This window comes from Heloderma suspectum, chromosome 17 (genome assembly GCF_057233095.1).
Source record: "Heloderma suspectum isolate Gila_16-S chromosome 17, 16-S_ref, whole genome shotgun sequence".
Taxonomy (NCBI): Eukaryota; Metazoa; Chordata; class Lepidosauria; order Squamata; family Helodermatidae; genus Heloderma; species Heloderma suspectum.
In genome coordinates, this window is record NC_139474.1 from 17,326,616 (window position 1) to 17,344,034 (window position 17,419).

At 53.5% G+C, this 17,419-nt stretch overlaps 1 protein-coding gene and 1 long non-coding RNA gene across 4 annotated transcripts in view; one reads left to right on the forward strand and one right to left on the reverse strand.

The window, feature by feature from the left end:
- The window catches only part of LOC146334612 (uncharacterized), a 27,121-nt gene extending 19,695 nt beyond the window's left edge, over positions 1-7,426 (reverse strand). For both annotated transcript variants that reach the window (XR_014786306.1, XR_014786305.1), the window contains exon 1: positions 6,615-7,426. This is a non-coding gene — a long non-coding RNA (uncharacterized LOC146334612). The remainder of the gene's footprint in view (positions 1-6,614) is intronic.
- On the forward strand, positions 2,456-16,742 carry C2CD4D (C2 calcium dependent domain containing 4D). Of its 2 annotated transcripts, XM_084824114.1 has the most exons (4): positions 2,468-2,580; positions 6,911-7,613; positions 9,978-10,127; positions 12,279-16,742. In XM_084824114.1, the coding sequence occupies exon 4, from the start codon at positions 12,383-12,385 to the stop codon at positions 13,457-13,459; it is 1,077 nt and encodes a 358-aa protein (XP_084680240.1). In that variant the 5' UTR covers positions 2,468-2,580; positions 6,911-7,613; positions 9,978-10,127; positions 12,279-12,382; the 3' UTR covers positions 13,460-16,742. The 2 variants fall into 2 exon arrangements, with proteins under 2 accessions (XP_084680239.1, XP_084680240.1); XM_084824113.1 differs by lacking the exon at positions 9,978-10,127 and having other exon boundaries at positions 2,456-2,580.
- The last annotated feature ends 677 nt before the right edge of the window (positions 16,743-17,419 follow it).

Sequence of the window (17,419 nt, forward strand, 5' to 3'; positions counted from 1 at the left end):
TCATATATAAACGCCATGAACCGCAGGGGCTCCGCAGTTTGAGCAAGAGGTCAACGGGGAAGGTCTCTGAGCAGCTGTTGGACCCTCTTTCTCCGGCCTGCTTTGACTTGCTGGAAAACTAAAATCATCGTGTCTGTGCACGGAGCTTCCTTCAGCTCGAATATCTGTTCCACGACCTCGCCCCCACGAATGTATCTGATTAGGGATGTTAGAGAATTCCGCCACAGATCCCAGCGGGGGCGGATTCCAGTGAATTCAGCCCCCCGGAATCCGTGGCAGAACGGAGCAACCCGCCCCACCATCCCGCGAAAGCCCCATGAAACGGAGCCTACCTGACTGAGGCTTTGGTGGCAGCGGCGGCGGTGGCTTCAGCTGCTGCCGGGCTGCTGTGGACACAAATGGCGTCCTGAGTAGGGGACGCCATTTGCGTCCCTATGGTAGCCCGTGATAGGCTATGTAAACATTTACGTAGCCTATCACGGCTAAACCAGGGACACATCCCCGTTTTCTCCGTGATAGGGGATGCCATTTGCATTCCCGCTTTAGCCGTGATAGGCTACGTAAATGTTTACATAGCCTATCATGGGCTACCATAGGGACGCAAATGGCATCCCCTACTCAGGACACCATTTGCGTCCGCACCAGCCCGGCAGCGGCTGGAGGCCCCGCTGCGGGTTGGCCCGGCCGGCGGCTCCGCAGCCTGGCCATGGAGCGGAGCCGGCCGGGCAGGATTCCAGGGGGGAGGAATGGATCGCCTCCCCCCCCATCGAGGATTTCAGGGGGAGGGACAGAGCGCCTCCCCCCCCACCGTGGATGTCCCTGGACGAAACCAGGTAAGTGTTTCGTACATCCCTATATCTGATCTCCTTTAAAAGCACTGGCTATTCGCGAAAACTTCTGGCAGTCCGTTCTGTCAATGAAACCTGCCATGGGTACAGGAAGACTTTCGTTTGACGGTCCTGTCTATTTCGTTGGGTGGCCTCAAGGTCTGGTCTTACTAGAGAGGGAGAAGACGTTCTCTTGCTCCAGTTCCTCCATGCTTTTCAGAACGCTAAAAACTTCTGCCGTGCCTTTCTCCTCCAACTCTAGCCTCACCAATATTTTCTAAACCAGACGTCTCCAACCTGGTGCCTTCCAGGGCTTTGGGACCATCAGCCCCAGTCAGCATGGCCAGCAGTCAGGAATGCTGGGAGTTGTAGTCCAAAACCTCTGGAGTGCACCAGGGTGGCGAAGTCTGCTCCACTCCTTTGTTTAGCAAACTGCCAATAATGTCTTCTCAGTTGTCAGAAGTGGCTAGAAGGTGTTACTTCAATTACTTTTGATGGCCAGTGGCTACAAGCTACAGCAAGGATAGACAGCTTGCAGCCCTCTAGATGTCGATGGACTGCAACTCCTATCATTCGTAGCCAGCATATCCAATCTGACAACATCTGGAGGACCACGTATTCCCCATCCCTGATCTACAGGGACTGCTGAAAATTACTTCCTTTTCTGCAGCCAACAGCAGACGAAAATATTAACGCCCTAATCCTGACGTCTCCTCGGGAAACAGGAAACAACCTGGACAAAGACTTCTGTTCAAAAGATTTAACGAAGGGACAACCTGCTGCAAAGGCCAATCCCTACGCCCGATTGCTCATAAATGAATAGAATCATAGAATCATGGAATAGTAGGGTTGGAAGGGACCTACAAGGCCATCGAGTCCAACCCCCTGCTCAATGCAGGAATCCAAGTCAGAGCATCCCCGACAGATGGCTGTCCAGCCTCATCTGGAACGTCTCCAGTGTGGGAGAGCCCACCGTCTCCCTAGGTCATGGGTTCCATTGTCGTATTGCTCTAACAGTTAGGAAGTTTTTCCTGATGTTCAGCCGGAATCTGGCTTCCTGTCACTTGAGCCCATTATTCCGTGTCCTGCACTCTGGGATGATCGAGAAGAGATCCTGGCCTTCCTCACTTCTTCCTTTCTTATGCTGCCCCTGTCAGACCTGGGCAGTTTGGGACCACTGACCCAAACACAGTCCAGCAGCTATATCTGGTGGCCTGCTGGGGGCTTGAAAACCCACCTCTGTTTCATTTTTTGCCAACCTGGGCTTGTGCATGCAAAAAGAATTGCCACCATACGTGGCTGTTGGGGGAGCGTGGGAAAGACAACGGAATGGCGCCCCGTGGAAAAGGGCGCACTCGGTCGGCTGGCTGGAATGCAGAACAGGAGTACTCCATGCTGCAAATCTTTGCTGCAGCTTCCTCTGGTAATGGCATATCAGTAGTACAACTTGTGCTGCTGTTATAAACAGCTGCAAATGCCAAAACACATCTTCAGGGTTTAATGGGGAAAGACTGCTCTGCCGTGTTTGTTTTCTCCGCTCCACTGTCTTCTGTGCCAAGAAAGGTCTTGCTGCACACAGCTCTGGGGGCAGCGGGGCAGGGGGGGCGGAACAGGATCTGACCTACTTTCACTCACTGAATGGTGACAGAGAACAATGGCGCCCAGCGGGCGCCTTCTCCCGCAGGTCTGAAAAAGGTCACCGTTTTCCGACATTCACCGCTTGAGAAGTCCAGCTTTCCTCGGTGTCAGAAGGGTGAGTTTTGCACTCCATTAGCTTTGCACATTCTTTGGCAAGTTTCAGGTGGACAGTGAAAGTCACGCCAGTAAGGCTGGTCCTTATTTCGAAAGGAGAAGAAAAAGCCACTCTTCTTTCCCCCCACACCCAGTGCCACTTCCTTTCACTCCTGAGGCTGCGGGATGTTTTGGAAACACAACACTTATCGTCCTCGGGTTGTGTGTTTTGGGCAGCAGCTGCTAACACAGATGGGTCTACTCTGGGGTAAAGGAGGCAGGGCTGGGAGCTGTGTCTGTTCTGGTGCACCATATTGGCAAGACAGATAGTGGTTGCAGCTAAAGAAAGCTAGGGGAGGGAGCGATATCACCATCTTTCCTTCTATTTTCCATGCCCAGGCTGTGAGTGCCGTTCATTATGTAGCCAAAACTGCATCACGACAGGGGTGGGCAGGGGGTGGGAAAGTCCCCAAGGTTTGCAGAAGTACAACAAAAATCTGAAGGGGAAAAAAACGGGGGGGGGGGGAATCCTAAAACAGCCTGAACATGCTCAGTGGCCCAGAGAGTTGAGTGTTTCTTTAAAGCTCCCGGCATGCTGCTAAGACCTTTCTATTTCACCAAGCTTTTCGTATGGGTTTAAGTTCTGTCTTCCTGTTTTCACAGTGATTTTTTTGTTTTGTTTTAAATCCTGCATTGGGTTTTAATGTATGGATTTGAACGGTGTGTTTGTGGGTTTTTTAAATTGTAACTTGAGCTGTTTTCATTGTAACGTGAATTGTACTATCATATTTTGTGTATGTTATGGGCGGGGGTTGTAAGCTTACTTGAGTGTAGTTTATACACAGGAAAGTGGGTATCATTTTTAAATAAATAAATATGAAAACGTATCTATGTATTGATCTAGCTATATACCAGTTTCTGCCTCAGATCGAGAAATGTCCGTTGTTGAGAAATCCAGCCCTTTGGGGGCTCGCCGGAGTTCCACAGCACCCCCAAATGGGCTTCAATTCATGAGCCGAGTCATGGGTTTTTCCCAAAATCCGGGAACTTTTCTGTATTTCATTTAAATTTGCAGAAAGAGACATTTGGGCGAATTGCAGCCGCAATTTGCATCATTTGCGCAAAGCATGGCCAGAATTTGCTTAAACGGCACAAACTGTGGCCGCGATTTCTGCAAATGTCTCTTTCCGCTCAGCCCTGCCCCCAAACCATGGAAAATCCGCTCGCTTCCCCAACTCGCTGCAGACTGAGCCGAAGTCCAGGGGGCTGAGCCAGTGACAATTCCCCAACCAGATTCTTTTGACATCCCTACTCAGAACTGGCCCATTTAGCCGTCATGGATAGCCGTCCACAGATACACTGCCCCTAAAGGAGGAGGTTCCATTCCGCCCTCAGCCATAATGGCCAATGATCCGTGGATTTCCCTGCTCCTGTTGGGCGGGCGCACAGGTGACACGAACCTCATTAACGCTGCTGAGCTACTCTGCTGCCGCTGTTTTCCCCACGCTTTCCAGAAAGCGGAGAGCTGTTTCGCTTGCCACCAAACGCCACCCAGCCGCTGCCTGCCGACGCCATTGAGCTGCGCTGAGCCGAGCGCCGGGCCCCCGTCTCCCCATTCACGGCGCACCTGCGAGATCACGTTCCCAGGATAATCCCCGAAGAACATAAAACCCTGCCTCTCTGCCATGCTGACGGCAATGGCTTCCCCGGCCGGCCAGGCCTGCGAAACAAGCACCCATTGTGGAAGAGAGCGGCGACTTCCCTTTGCAACTGCGGCCAACTCTGGCATAGGAAGAAAAATCTCACAGAATGTACTTTGACATTTGGAGGCGTACGATGATGTTCTCTTTGCCGCTGCCCTGTTTTTTCATCCTGTTCAGTACTGTTGGTGGTATTTACATTACACAGCATTTCCTCCAAAGAGCTCGAGGAAGCAGACACGGCTCTCTCTGAGCTAGCCCCCACCCACCCCACTCCAGTATACACGCAGACACCAGCCGATCCACACAACAGCCCTCTGAGGTAGGCCAGGCCACGAGAGCGCTTTAGGCTTGAGCGCTTAATTTGCAGCCAGGCCTGCTTTTTGCAGGGCTCAGCTGAATGCTCTCCAAGGAGATATTTCCTTGGGGCGGGCGGGGGGGGGGGGGAGGTCATGGGAGCAAAAGCTGCCTTGAAACCACCTCCCCACCACCACCTTTTCTCATCCCTGCCTTCTGTTGTAGCGAGGGTAGCGGCGGCAGGTTTATTTATTTATTTGTTACGACATTTATGTCCTGCCTTTGTTCCTCTTGCAAGGAACCCACGGTGGCTCACGTGGTCCTCCTCCGTTTTGCCCTCACAACAGCCCTGTGAGGTAGGTTAGGCTGAGAGTCAGTGACTGGCCCAAAGTCACACACTGAGCTTCATGGCCAAGTGGGGATCAGAACCCAGATCTCTCGAGTCCCAGTCCAGCACTCTAACCACGACACTACACACTGGCGCCCTACGCTGGTTCAGCTTCTCTGGTGGGCTGGCAGGTCCTCTCCAGCCCCTAGCCAGCCTAAAAGTCTGGGGAGGGGGGACTACAGAGGCAGTTCATCTGGGATGCAGGCCTGCTAAAGGCAAGACTGTGAACTGCTTTTTTAAATTATTTGCTTGCAAAAAAAAAAGTGGGCAGCCCCCCACCCCACCCCCCTGGCCCACCCCCGGCCCACCCTGGCTACAGGCCTATTCCTATCCCCCTCACACACAACGCACACACAATTCGGCTCAGGCGGAAGCTATAGCATGGCTGTTAAACCTTGTTCTACCCAAGGGCCAAATCCCATTTTGGAGAAACTCTTGGAGGCTGCACCACCGTGGTGGGTGGGGCACCAAAGCCAAGCAGGGAGGAGCCAACAGGAAAGAGGTGGGGGCCAAAGCCAAAAGGGGCGGGGCCAAAAACAGCCGCACATTTTCGCTGAGAGCTCTTCCTTAGGGATGGGGGAGAATTTCTCCCCGAAACTTCGGGGGACCGAGTGCCAATGCATTCGGTCCTCCGAAGGTTGTTCGGGGAGAACTTCTCCGCCCCCCCGCCCCCCCCCGGGATGGGACTTACCTTTCACGAATGTCCCTCCCGGCGGCAGGTCCCGGTGGCGGTTCGTTGGGTCTTCGTCAGGGGCAGGGGCGGCAGCCAGTCTTTCGACCGGCTGCCACCGCCGCCATTACAAGCAAAGTAAAAAAAAAAACAACACCCCTGTGATAGGCTACATAACGATTAACGTAGCCTATCATGGCTAGATTTGCAAAGTCAGCCGTGATAGGCGACGTTAATCGTCACGTAGCCTATCACGGGTGACTTAAAAAAAAAAAAAGTGCGTAGGGCTAATGGCGGCCCCCATAGGGAGCCGCCATTCGCGTTCCTTATTTGGTCGCTTTAGTCTACGTAAAGATTACGTCGACTACGGCGAAAATAAGGGCAACGCAAATAGCGTAGATGCTATGCTATTTGCGTTCCCCTTATTTTCGCCGTAGTCTACGTAAATGTTTATGTAGACTAGATGTGCCAAAATAAGGAACGCAAATGGCGGCGCCCATGGGCGCCGCCATTTGCGTACGCGCGGTTTTGTTTTGTTTACTCAGCCGTGATAGGCTACGTAAACATTTATGTAGCCTATCATGGTATTTTTAAAAAATCTAGCCGTGATAGGCTACGTAAATCTTTACGTAGCCTATCACTTTCTTTTTTTTTTTTACTTGGAAATGGTGGCGGCGGCCGGTCAGAAGACCGGCCGCCGCAGCTGCCGCTGCCGAACCACCGCCAAACCGCCGCCAGAGTCACCGCCGCCAGGGAGATTCACCCAAGGTAAGTCCCGTCCTGGGGGGGGCGGGGGGGGCAGACCGTTTTGCCACCGATTTCGGGGGGCCGAATGCGCTGGCATTCGGCCTCCCCGAGATTCGTGACGAAATTCTCTGACATCCCTAACTCAGCTCCACGTTACTTTTTAAGAATTTTTGTGAACCGCCCAGAGAGTTTTGGCTATTGGGCGGTATAGAAATGAAATGAAATAAATGAATAAGAAGCATTTGCCAGCAAACCTGCTCTACGTTGTCCCATTAAGGGTAGCAGGACTGTTCAACCTCTCTCCTCAGCACACCTTTTGCAATGCAAAACAGGTCCTCCAAGGCATCGTTGTTCCTTTAATGTCATTTTACGCTTCAGGTGTTTGCGTCTTCAAATTTCGCCCAGAGTCGCCGGCAGAGACCTTGGGCCAACGACTGTATGAAATCGAGGGCGTATCGTCTGAATATAAACAGGGGTAGCTGTCTCACCCCAATTCCTATTAGAAAAGTTTATTTCTCTCTCTCTCTTTCTCTCTCTCTCTCTCCCCCAGAGCTCAGAAACAATTGCATTTTTACATCCCTACTCCCATTATCAGAAGGTCCAGTGGATAAAGGAGGCCTCATGGTAACACGTCGGACCAGAGGGACGAGCCGTTCAGCCGCGGGCACGAGGATTGCGAAAACTGTAATGCATCATGGCAGAGGGACAGGAAGGCGTTTGACTCGAAAGCCTGTGGCAAACACTTGGCGTCGCTCAGAAGAATGATTCTTTTGTACTAATCCTCCGAGCAAAACTGAAGCCGAGAGGCCCGAGGCACCGTGCCAAAGAAACACAACCAGCGAGGGACATTTCAGTCAAATGAGGCCCCGGGAAAGTAGCGACGCTGTCGAAAAGAGCACTGCCTCCTGGGCCGAACAGAGCTGTCATTTGGGGAGTGGGTTTTGGTGTCGTCGTGTTTCTTCTTCTCCCTCCGATCAAATTTGGTCCCCGTCTCCGACGCGTTCCATCCCGAGCCGATCCTACCTTGCTGGTGCGTCAGTCGTCGGATCTTTTTGTGGCCTGAAGAGCCCTCTAGTGGGGAGCGGAGAGGGTTGTCATGAGTCACATCGGAGTGACGTGGGAAAGCCCGAGGTATAAACAGCAGAACGAGGAGCTTGTCTGGAGCCAGCTGCTCTCTCGCAGATCCGAGGGAATGAGAAGGGGATGCGACCCGAGCAAGGCGGTGAACAAGGAAAGAGAGAAAACGATGGAAGGTAACTCGCGCCGGTCAGCTCTGTTTCGGCGGCTGAGTTGACAGCAGAGGGTTGTGCTCGAGAACCAGAGGGGATAACTTTCTCTTACAAGGGGACGGGTCATGTGCCGTGCTATTTGATGAAGGGAAACACACACTGTTGACGCTTGTTCAGAGGGGCTACCTTGCAGGGCTGCTGTGCGTGCCAAGAAAACCTAGAAGTTGTGATCTAAATGTACGTGATGAAAACTGACCATTTCCCTCTCTTTTTGCAAAACTTAGTTTGTAGAATCGTGCATGATTTCCCCCCGCCCCTTCTACGACTCCTAGCCATGGTAATGCTATGCAGAACACGAAACTTCTAATCTCTCTCTCTATACACACGCACACTACCTTTCAGGCTTTTGAGATTTCAGCTGGCATTGTCTGCAAACCTTTGAGCACTTCTCTGTGGCCATGAGGGCTAGAAACATTCTTGGGTGTGTGTTTTTTAAATGAGAGCAGATATTCCCTAGCATGTTTCGCTCCTTTGCATTCGCAGCCTGTGCACATTTCTCCCGGTATGGGGACAAGCGTGCTTATCAAGTGCATTCCATCTCCGCAGACCACAAGACACAGCGTGCATGGCCTCCAAACATCACATGCACACACAGCTGCAATTCCACCGCTGTCGCAGTCCTGTCCTGCTTGTGGGTTTCCTGCGGGCAGCCGGTTGGCCACTGTGTGAACAGAATGCTGGACTAGATGGACCCTTGTCTGATCCAGCAGGGCTCTTCTTACGTTCACTGTGTCTGAGGACAATTATTCAAGTGTTGAACTAAAAGGGCAGCAGACAATTTGAGGACGGTCTCACCTGTGGCAAAACAAACTGCTTGTTTTCAAGCATCCCTTTGCAAAAAAAAATTGTAGAACTCTTCACAGCTGTTCGCAAGGGGGAGGACGGGTCTCGGGGTGGGGGCACAGGCGGAAGCAGAAATGTGTTCCCATTGTCAAAACCACCAGGATGCTCCTGTGCATTTTAATTCACATCCCACCGACAAGGATGTAGTACATGGTAAAGGCTTCTGGTGCGTTGAGCAGGGCCCAAATATGACACCCCTCAGGGGGCCAGATTTGACCGAAGGACTCCTCACTTTCTGATTCTTAGTTTGCCATTTCCTCTAATAACGAACTTGGGTGCTGAGTCCCGACAGGATTGCAGCCAAAATGGGGCCACGGAGGAACGGGGGGCTGGCATCGGCGAGCTGGGGGAAACCCCAACATTTTCAGAGGTACCCCCCAAAATCGGGGGGGAAACACCGAGGGGGCAAGAAACTCCCCAAACAGCCTAATCAGCTTTCTCGTGGCATGCTGAGCATCTGCTGGGCTGGAAACAGAAAACTGATAGGAGAGGGCATGGCTGGCTGCTTGGAACCCAGGAAAGACCACTCCATGCCGCAGCACTTTGTTGTTGCAAATCCCACTTTGTAAACCTCTTTTTGTAATTTCAGTTTTCAAAAGAAATTACAAAAACACATTAATATTGATCCAAAATCCCTCCCCAATCCTTCCCCCAACTTGGACAATTTCAGGGTTCTTCTTTTCCCTTCCTTTATTTTCTATTTCTGTTCCAGGGCAATATATTAATTCATCCTGTGCGATTCCCTTCTTTCCTTCTTCTTTGCATGAGTCCCACAGATTTCTGTAAGCTTCTACCAAGGTTATTCTATTCGAATCTTTTTTCATAAAGTCTCTATATTTTTGCCAGTTCTTCCTGAAGGTGTCTCTTTTCTTTATCCCTTTGTGCACTCTTAACTTCTGTGTCAACTTTTCATTTATTGCTCTGACCCAGATTTCCTTTTTCCTCAAAGGTATTGTCAGCATCTGGGCTGTCTTCCGATTACTTGCAATTAATTGCCTCGCGGCTGTCAACAAAAAAACAATTAATGTTTTTTCTCTAATCTCGCTATTTTCTTTTACAAACATATTCAATACGGTGAATTCCGGTGTTTTACAAATCTCTCGATGGGTAATACTTTCTATTTCTTGACACATCTTGTCCCAGAATTTTCTAACCCTCCTACTAGGGATGGCGGAGAATTCCACCACGGCCTCCGGAGTCCGTGGCGGAACGTTGCCACTCACCTCCGCCTACCGCCGGATCGTTGCGGAGCCGAATCCTCCTCGCCAGCAGCTCCATTCCGCAAGCGATACGGCCGCCATTGCCGTCCGTATCGCTGTGGATGAGAAACAGGAAGTGATCCGGGCACAAATGGCGTCCGCCACGCCAGTTGCGTCCCTGTTTCTTCTTGCGATAGGCGACGTGTCTGTATTTACGTAGCTATTTACGTAGCCCATCGCGTGAAAAAACACAGACATTTTTTCACTTCCTGTTTCTCACCCGCAGCGATACGGACGGCAATGGCGGCTGTATTGCCTGTGGAACAGAGCTGGCCGGTGGCTCCGCGGACTCGCTGCGGAGCGGAGCCGGACAGCAAGGATTCCAGGGGGGAGGAACAGATCGCCTCCCACCTGTGGACCCCCCTGTGGAGACCAGGTAAGGGGATTCGTACATCCCTACCTCCTACATTCCCACCACAACCTTGTGTTCAGGGCAGGGGTTGCATGGGTCCTGTTTTCTAATAGCAAAAAAGGACCCACGCGACCCATGTGCTGAGTACAACCTTTAGTGGTGAGGAATTATGAAATTGATTGGGGGGGCAGGGGGAGCTCAGCTTTTTCATATGCCCCAAGCAAGAGTGAAGCCCACTTTACTCCCAACCTCTCAGCCCCACCCCTTCCTCTTCTGGCCACGCCCTCCCTTGCTTAGCCACGCCCCCAGCCCGCACTACTAGGGATGTATGAAAGTCACTTACCTTTCCGCGGATTATGTTCATGGGGGGGGGGAGGCGTTCCGTCCCTCCCCCCAGAATCCTTGACCAAGGGGGGAGGCGATCCATCCCTCCCCCCGGAATCCTCGACGGGGGGGGAGGCGATCCGGTCCTCCCCCCCGGAATCCTTGAAAGCCGGCTGTGCTCCGCGGCAGCTCCGCAGAGCAGCCGGCCAGGCCCAGGCCAGGGCCGTCCACAACCAGATTTCCAGCCGCGGAGGGCTCTGGGTAAGGGGGGGAAAAAAAGTGTACGCAAATGGTGGCGGCTATTGCCGCCGCCATTTGCGTTCCATATTTTTCATCTTTTTTTTTTTACAGAAACGTGATAGGCTACGTAAAAACTTACGTAGCCTATCACGTCTCTGTAAAAAAAAGAAGAAAAAAAGACAAGACTGCAAATGGCGGCGGCGGCAGCCGGTTGGAAGACCAGCAGCCGAAGCCGCCGCCGGAGCCGCCGCCACCACCTGGAACATCCGCCCCAGGTAAGTCTCGTCCCGGGGGGGATCTGCAGGGGGGCAGGGGGGTGGCAGGTCGTTCCGCCACAGATTTCGGGGGGCCGAATCCACTGGCATTCGGCCTCACTGAGATCCGTGGCGGAATTCTCTGACATCCCTATGCCTACCCTTTGCCTCTTCGGCCTTCTTCGAAGCAACGCGACTGCCTGGTGGCAAGCTAGTCTGCACATGGTCAGAGGCACTGTTCCCATGGGAGCTGAGTGAGTTGGTGGGCACGTGAGGGGCAGACGGAAGACGGAGGCGGTTAGGAAAGGTGAACCAGCTTGCACAGAGTCAACAGAGTTTGGAGATGTGCATCACGGGCTTCCCCCTCAAGACCCTAGATGTGGGTGCAAAGCCATTGCTTAGCTGTATGGAAGTGTGTGCGCGTCTCTCTCTCTCCTGCACAAGCGCGCGCACACACACACGGGGCGGGAGAGAGGTGTGTCCTCCAGTTTGCTGCTGCTTCTCCTCATGTCAGGACTTTTCATAGGGCCCGGGAGAACATAACAACGTCAGCGGCAAAGCGCTACTTAGCTACGCTCTGGCAAGCAGCCTGTTCAATGACTTGGTTGCTAAACGAGGCGCAAACCTCACCTTTCGGCTTTTGCCAACGGCACCGTCCTTCCCCAAAGAGGAAGCGGAGATCACCGGGCCATTCAGACTCTGCCCCATTTTCATTTGTATTTACTTTTTGAAAAGAGCAGCCGCCTGGTTCTCAGCACCAACGACCAGGGTGACGCTGGCGGCAATCAAAAGGGTCTTGTCTGAGGAGGGGAGGACGGGTTAGGACAAGAAACCAGGAATTTCTGGGAAAGTCTTGGTGAGTTAAAAGCAGCGATGCCTTGTGGTTAGATCAGGAGGCAGCAAATGCGTCTTGCATAGGCTCGGGGCAGGAGTGGAGATCCCACGAAAGCTGAAGCCTAAACATACAAAAGTTCTGTCATCCAGAGGGTTCAGTTCCATTTCGGAGAAGCATTGGGGTCCAGCAATCCAGTGATGGGAGGGGCTGAATGCAAAGGAGGGCGTGGCCAAGAATGCCAGCATATTTTAGCTTAAAGCCACTAAGCCGTAGGAGAGACATTTCAACCTCTTAGAAGGGGGCGGGGAGAACAGCACAGAAGCTGAGAAACCACAAAACGACTGGTGGTCGGGCGTTAAGCATCTAGTCCTCATGAGGACTGAAAACACCAAGGATCGTTCTCTGCCTTGTGAAATGTGTAGCAAGAAGCTCAGGCGTGTGACTAAGCCTGTTTGTGGCTGTAGAAAGGGCTTCTCCTTCCCTCCAATGCCTAAAGCGATTTCTCCTTCTGTTTCTTGACAGGTCATCCTGACAGACTTTAGCCGGACTCGCTTCCGCTCTCCCTTGGGGCGTCTGTCTTCTGGGCCACTTTCCATATTTCTGCTTCCGGCCTCGCCTGACCTGAAATGTTCTCCCGAAGGAAGCCCCCCAGCCCCCGGCTGGCCTGTCCCAATGTGCTGACGCCAGACAGGATCCCTACGTTTTTCATCCCACCCAACCTGGCCGCCCTACAGGGCCGGCGCATGTGGAGGAGCGAGGGCCCCGAGGACCTGGCAGTTCTCGCCCAATGGGCCGACGCACGCCTCCTCCAGGTGGGCAGCCCCGAGCAGGAGAAAGGCCGGCCGGGCAGGCGACTGCACAGCGCCTCCTCCATGCCCCAGCTCTCCAGCCCAGTGGGCTTGGCCTTCCTGCCGGAGAGCCCCCACACCCGCCGCCGCGAGTCTCTCTTCCACGACGGACAAGCGCCACGCCGGTTCTGCGGCGCCCGGTTCTCCTCTCCGCCGACACGGCCGCTCTCGCAGCCCGCCCTGCCGTTGGACAGCGACACGGCCTCCTCTGCCGAGACGTCCCCGTACAGCTCTCCCTTGCTGATGCGCTCCCCTTACCTGTCGTGCCAAGCCTGCGGCCACCGGCGAAGACTCGCGGGCCACTCCACCCACATCAGCACGCTGCCGCGGCCCGGCTCCTTGTCTGCGGAGGAGACCAGCTCCACCGACACAAGCCCCAGCTTCCCACGCTGGGAGACGGAGCTCCCCTGGGCTGGCTCGGCCTCTCCGCCCCCCGCGCCGCTTTTCCCGCTGGACATGATCCGTTGCCGCGAGCGGCTCACCAAGGAGGTGACACTGACGGTGAGCCAAGGCGGGCGCTTGAGGCTCTCCAGCGAATACCAGGAGCCGCAAGGGCGCCTCCGTGTCAGGCTCATCAGCGCCGAGGCCTTCTACCTGCCCCGCTGCGACCCGCGCCACGTCCGCTGCTGCGTCTCCCTGCAGCTGCGCCCAGGGAGTGGGCAGAGGCAGCGCAGCGCCGTCGTCAAGAGGAGCCCCAACCCGATCTTCAACGAGGACTTTTTCTTCGAGGGGGTCTCGCTGCAGGAGCTGCCCAGACGCTGCTTGAGGCTCGAGGTACTCAACAAAGGGTCCGGCATGCGGCGGGACATGGTACTGGGCGAATGCGATGTCCCGCTCGATTCTCTTTTGCCCTGAGCGGGGTCCCCGCAGATGCTGTCGCTCAGCCACGGGAAGTGGCTTCGCTGGCCACCGTCGCTGGCAGGAAGAGGGGATTGTGGGGACTCTTGCTGGCCTCCTGTCCCAGCAAGGGAGTGTCAACAGATCACTAGGGTCCTAACCTCTCATCCTCAGAAGAAGAGGCTCCTGCGCGGTAGGCCGCTCCGGCATTGTCACAGGCTGAGGCTGCTGAAACAGATGAGGCCCCTTCAAGAGAAAAGCCCTTGGTCAGTGGGGAGGGCGGGGGGGGGGGGGCTAACCAACCTAAAGGAAGCCAATCCCCTACTTAAGGCTGAGTCACAATCTGCTGCTGGTTGGAGCAACGTGCAGACAAGCCTGTCTGGCTTCCAGCCCTAGCACCACTTTGAGCTGTCCATGCTGCTGTCCTTTTCCCATTGGTGCCTTCCTGGGACACCTGGCTTGCCCTATGAGGAGAGACTGAAAGAACTGGGCATGTTTAGCCTTGAGAAGACTGAGGGGAGATAGGATAGCGCTCTTCAAGTCCTTGAAAGGTTGTCACGGAGAGGAAGGCCAGGATCTCTTCTCCATCATCCCGGAGGGCAGGACACGTAATAATGGGCTCAAGTTACAGGAAGCCAGATTCCGGCTGAACATCGGGAAAAACGTCCTGACTGTTAGAGCAATACGACAATGGAACCCATGACCTAGGGAGGCGGTGGGCTCTCCCACACTGGAGGCATCAAGACGGGGCTGGACAGCCACCTGTCAGGGATGCTCTGACTTGGATTCCTGCAATGAGCAGGGGGTTGGACTCGATGGCCTTGTAGGCCCCTTCCAACCCTATTATTCTATGATTCTGTGAAACCCTATGAAGACCCGATCCATAGTGGAAACGTCTACACCAGGCCTCAACATGACAGAGGCAGAACAGAACAGAGAATTTCTCCAGCAAAATCGACCATCATGCCACCACGCCTGCTCCAGTTTTGACATGAAAGGCCTGTGGCCAACAGTCAGAGGGGTTGTGTTTTGCATCAGTCTGTGGAAGCTATGAACAACCAGCTCTTCCCCAGTTTAATGGTGCCAGGCAGTGAGTGTTTGACCTCCACACACCGCAGATATTTAAGGCTCTAGGGAAGGGTCTCAAACAGGAGGTTCTAGTGGCCAGATCTAAGCTCTTCACCCTCTGAGCTACCATGACCAGTCGCCAGCAGGGGGAGCTGCTGGGCTGCTCTAGGATGCTCTTGGGCACCGCCGATGCCGGAAGGTGGTAGTGCAGCTTCCTATTTCAGCCACTGTCAGGTGACGCCAGGGGACCAATAGGATTGCAGCCCAAATGGAGCCACTGAAAAAAACGAGCGAAGTAGCGACATGCTCGGAGAAATTCCTGAAATTTTCAAATGTACAAATAATACTTTTAAAAAAGCTAAGGGGGTAACCTCCCCAGACCCCGCCCCCCTCCAAAAAAGAAAGCCACAACCCAAAGCCACAACCCAAGGACTGGGCCTACTAAGTACCCACATAATGTTGAGTGACCGTTGGAAAAGAAAAACAGAACATGGAGTGGGGAGGGAGTTGGATGCTGCACACCTGACAGCGGCCTTCAGATATCATGCAGAGGATGCATCAGGCTGGTTTTCTGTTGCTCCAATGCAGGACAGAACCAACCGGTGGAAATTGCAAGGAAGCAGCTGTCAGCTAAACATGGGGAGAAAGTTCCTGGTGGCATGAGCTGTTTGCCCGTGGAACAGACTCTCTCGAGAAGTGGTGGGCTCTCCCACTGGGGCCCACCAGATGTTGTTGAACGCCAGCTCCCATCCGCCCCAGCCAGCATGGCCACTGGTTAGGCCTCATCTTGAGTATTGTGTCCAGTTCTGGGCACCACACTTTAAGAAGGATGCAGACAAGCTGGAGAGGGTTCAGAGGAGGGCAACGAAGATGATCAGGGGACTGGAAACAAAGCCCTATGAGGAGAGAGTGAAAGAACTGGGCATGTCTAGCCTTGAGGAGAGGAGACTGAGGGGAGATAGGAGAGCGCTCTTCGAGTCCTTGAAAGGCTGTCCCAGGGAGGGAGGCCGGGATCTCTTCTCGATCATCCCAGAATGCAGGACATGGAATCATGGGCTCAAGTGACGGGAAGCCAGATCCTGGCTGAACATCAGGAAAAACGTCCTGACTGTTAGAGTAATACGACAATGGAACTGATTCCCTAGGGAGGCGGTGGGCTCTCCCGCACTGGAGGCGTTCAAGAGGAGGCTGGACGGCCACCTGTTGGGGATGCTCTGACTTGGATTCCTGCACTGAGCAGGGGGTTGGACTCGATGGTCTTATAGGCCCCTTCCAACCCTACTATTCTAGGATTCTATGATAGGAGTTGTAGTCCCACAAAATTCTGGGAGTCAGTGTGGTGTAGCGGTGAGAGTGTCGGACTGGGAGCCGGGAGATCCGGGTTCTAGTCCCCGCTCAGCCATGGAAGCTCACTGGGTGACTTTGGGCCAGTCACAGACTCTCAGCCCAGCCTACCTCACAGGGTTGTTGTGAGGATAAAATGGAGAGGGGGAGGAGGACAATGTAAGCCTCCTTGGGTTCCTTGCAAGAGGAAAAAGGCGGGATATAAATGCAGTCAATCAATCAAATTCTCCACCCTTGCTCCATTTGCAACCCTGCATTGTAGACCCCACAGCGAAGCAGAGGGTTTGGGCTCGATGACCTCTGAGGTCCCTTCTGACTCCGTAATTCCGTTTAGGGGGGCAGATGCACTGCAATTCTTTGTTCCAGGCCCCTCTTGTCCATCCCTGCCCCACACCCGTCATCTCCTTTAGGGTCTCCCTTGTGTTTGACATGTATGTGTGTGGGGTGGTTCATAGCAGAAAATGGAAAATGTCGTCCACATTGAAGTGCATCGATGGACTTGTATCAATTCTGTGTGCGTGCAGGACTGTTGCTCCTGCTGCCACTTTTATGGATTTATTTTTACACCTTTGCCCAATTTCTCCTGGTGCTACTGTTCCCGGGGCAAACAACTACGGAGGGCGCTGGGCCCCCACTCTCCCGCAGGAGGAAAACTTCATTCAGCCCCCTCTGTCGCTTCTCAGATTTCGGCAGGCCCTGCCCCATGAGGTTTCAAGGAGATCCTCTCCATCATGAGGGCTAGAAACTTGAAAGAAAGAGAGAGTGTGTGTAAAGCAGCACAACAGCAAAGCTCTGGTTCCAGTGTGTAGGCAGTCAAAGTAAAGTGTATAAGAAATGTAACATGTATAAGAAAGACAAGCAACAGCGCATTAAAAATATATTTTAAGCTAAACGTTCCGGCTTCCGCCCTCATCTATAGCTGTGCTGTTAAATAGACATTTAAAGCTGCAGGTATCAAGCATCCCTATTCTGTACCTAGCACTACGTTCTGTGGCGTCTCTGTGCCACACAGAACCTCTCCATGCGCACAAAGCATTGTGTGCACATAATGACGCATCCACAGTAGTCCGTTTCCATGCGCCTCTGGGTTTAATTCTTTTTCCGCCTCCCCCAACCCTCCCTCCTCAGCCCAGCAAAACGTTTTTGCATGCGCAACGGAAGCTTACCTGCGTCTGAAGCCTACCTGAGACAGAATCAATATTGAAGCAGGTTTATTCGACCATCTGTCCAACCTTGTTTTCAGTGGCCGGGGGCGGGGGTGCGTGGATATTTTCTGCTCCCGCTTCTCTGTTAGGAATGGAAGTAGTGCATCAGATTTCTTTTAAAGAAACAGGTATGGCACGAGTTCAATTTTCGCAGCATTTCTTGGGGGCAAGCTACGTGCGACGCTTAATGCATCTAACATGCAGATGTTTGCGGGGGTTCTTTTCGATACTTTTAGCAGAAGCTGGAAGGGCGGGAGGCTGAACGTTATTGGGATTGCAGCAGGCCTGGAAACGGGGGGGGGGGAGATTGAACCCTTTACTCTCCTGCAGCGGCAGTCCTGCGAAAAATCCCTCAACGGGG

Coding starts and splice junctions, on each gene's coding strand:
- C2CD4D (XM_084824113.1), top strand. CDS start 12,383: ATGTTCTCCCGAAGGAAGCCCCCCAGCCCCCGGCTGGCCTGTCCCAAT.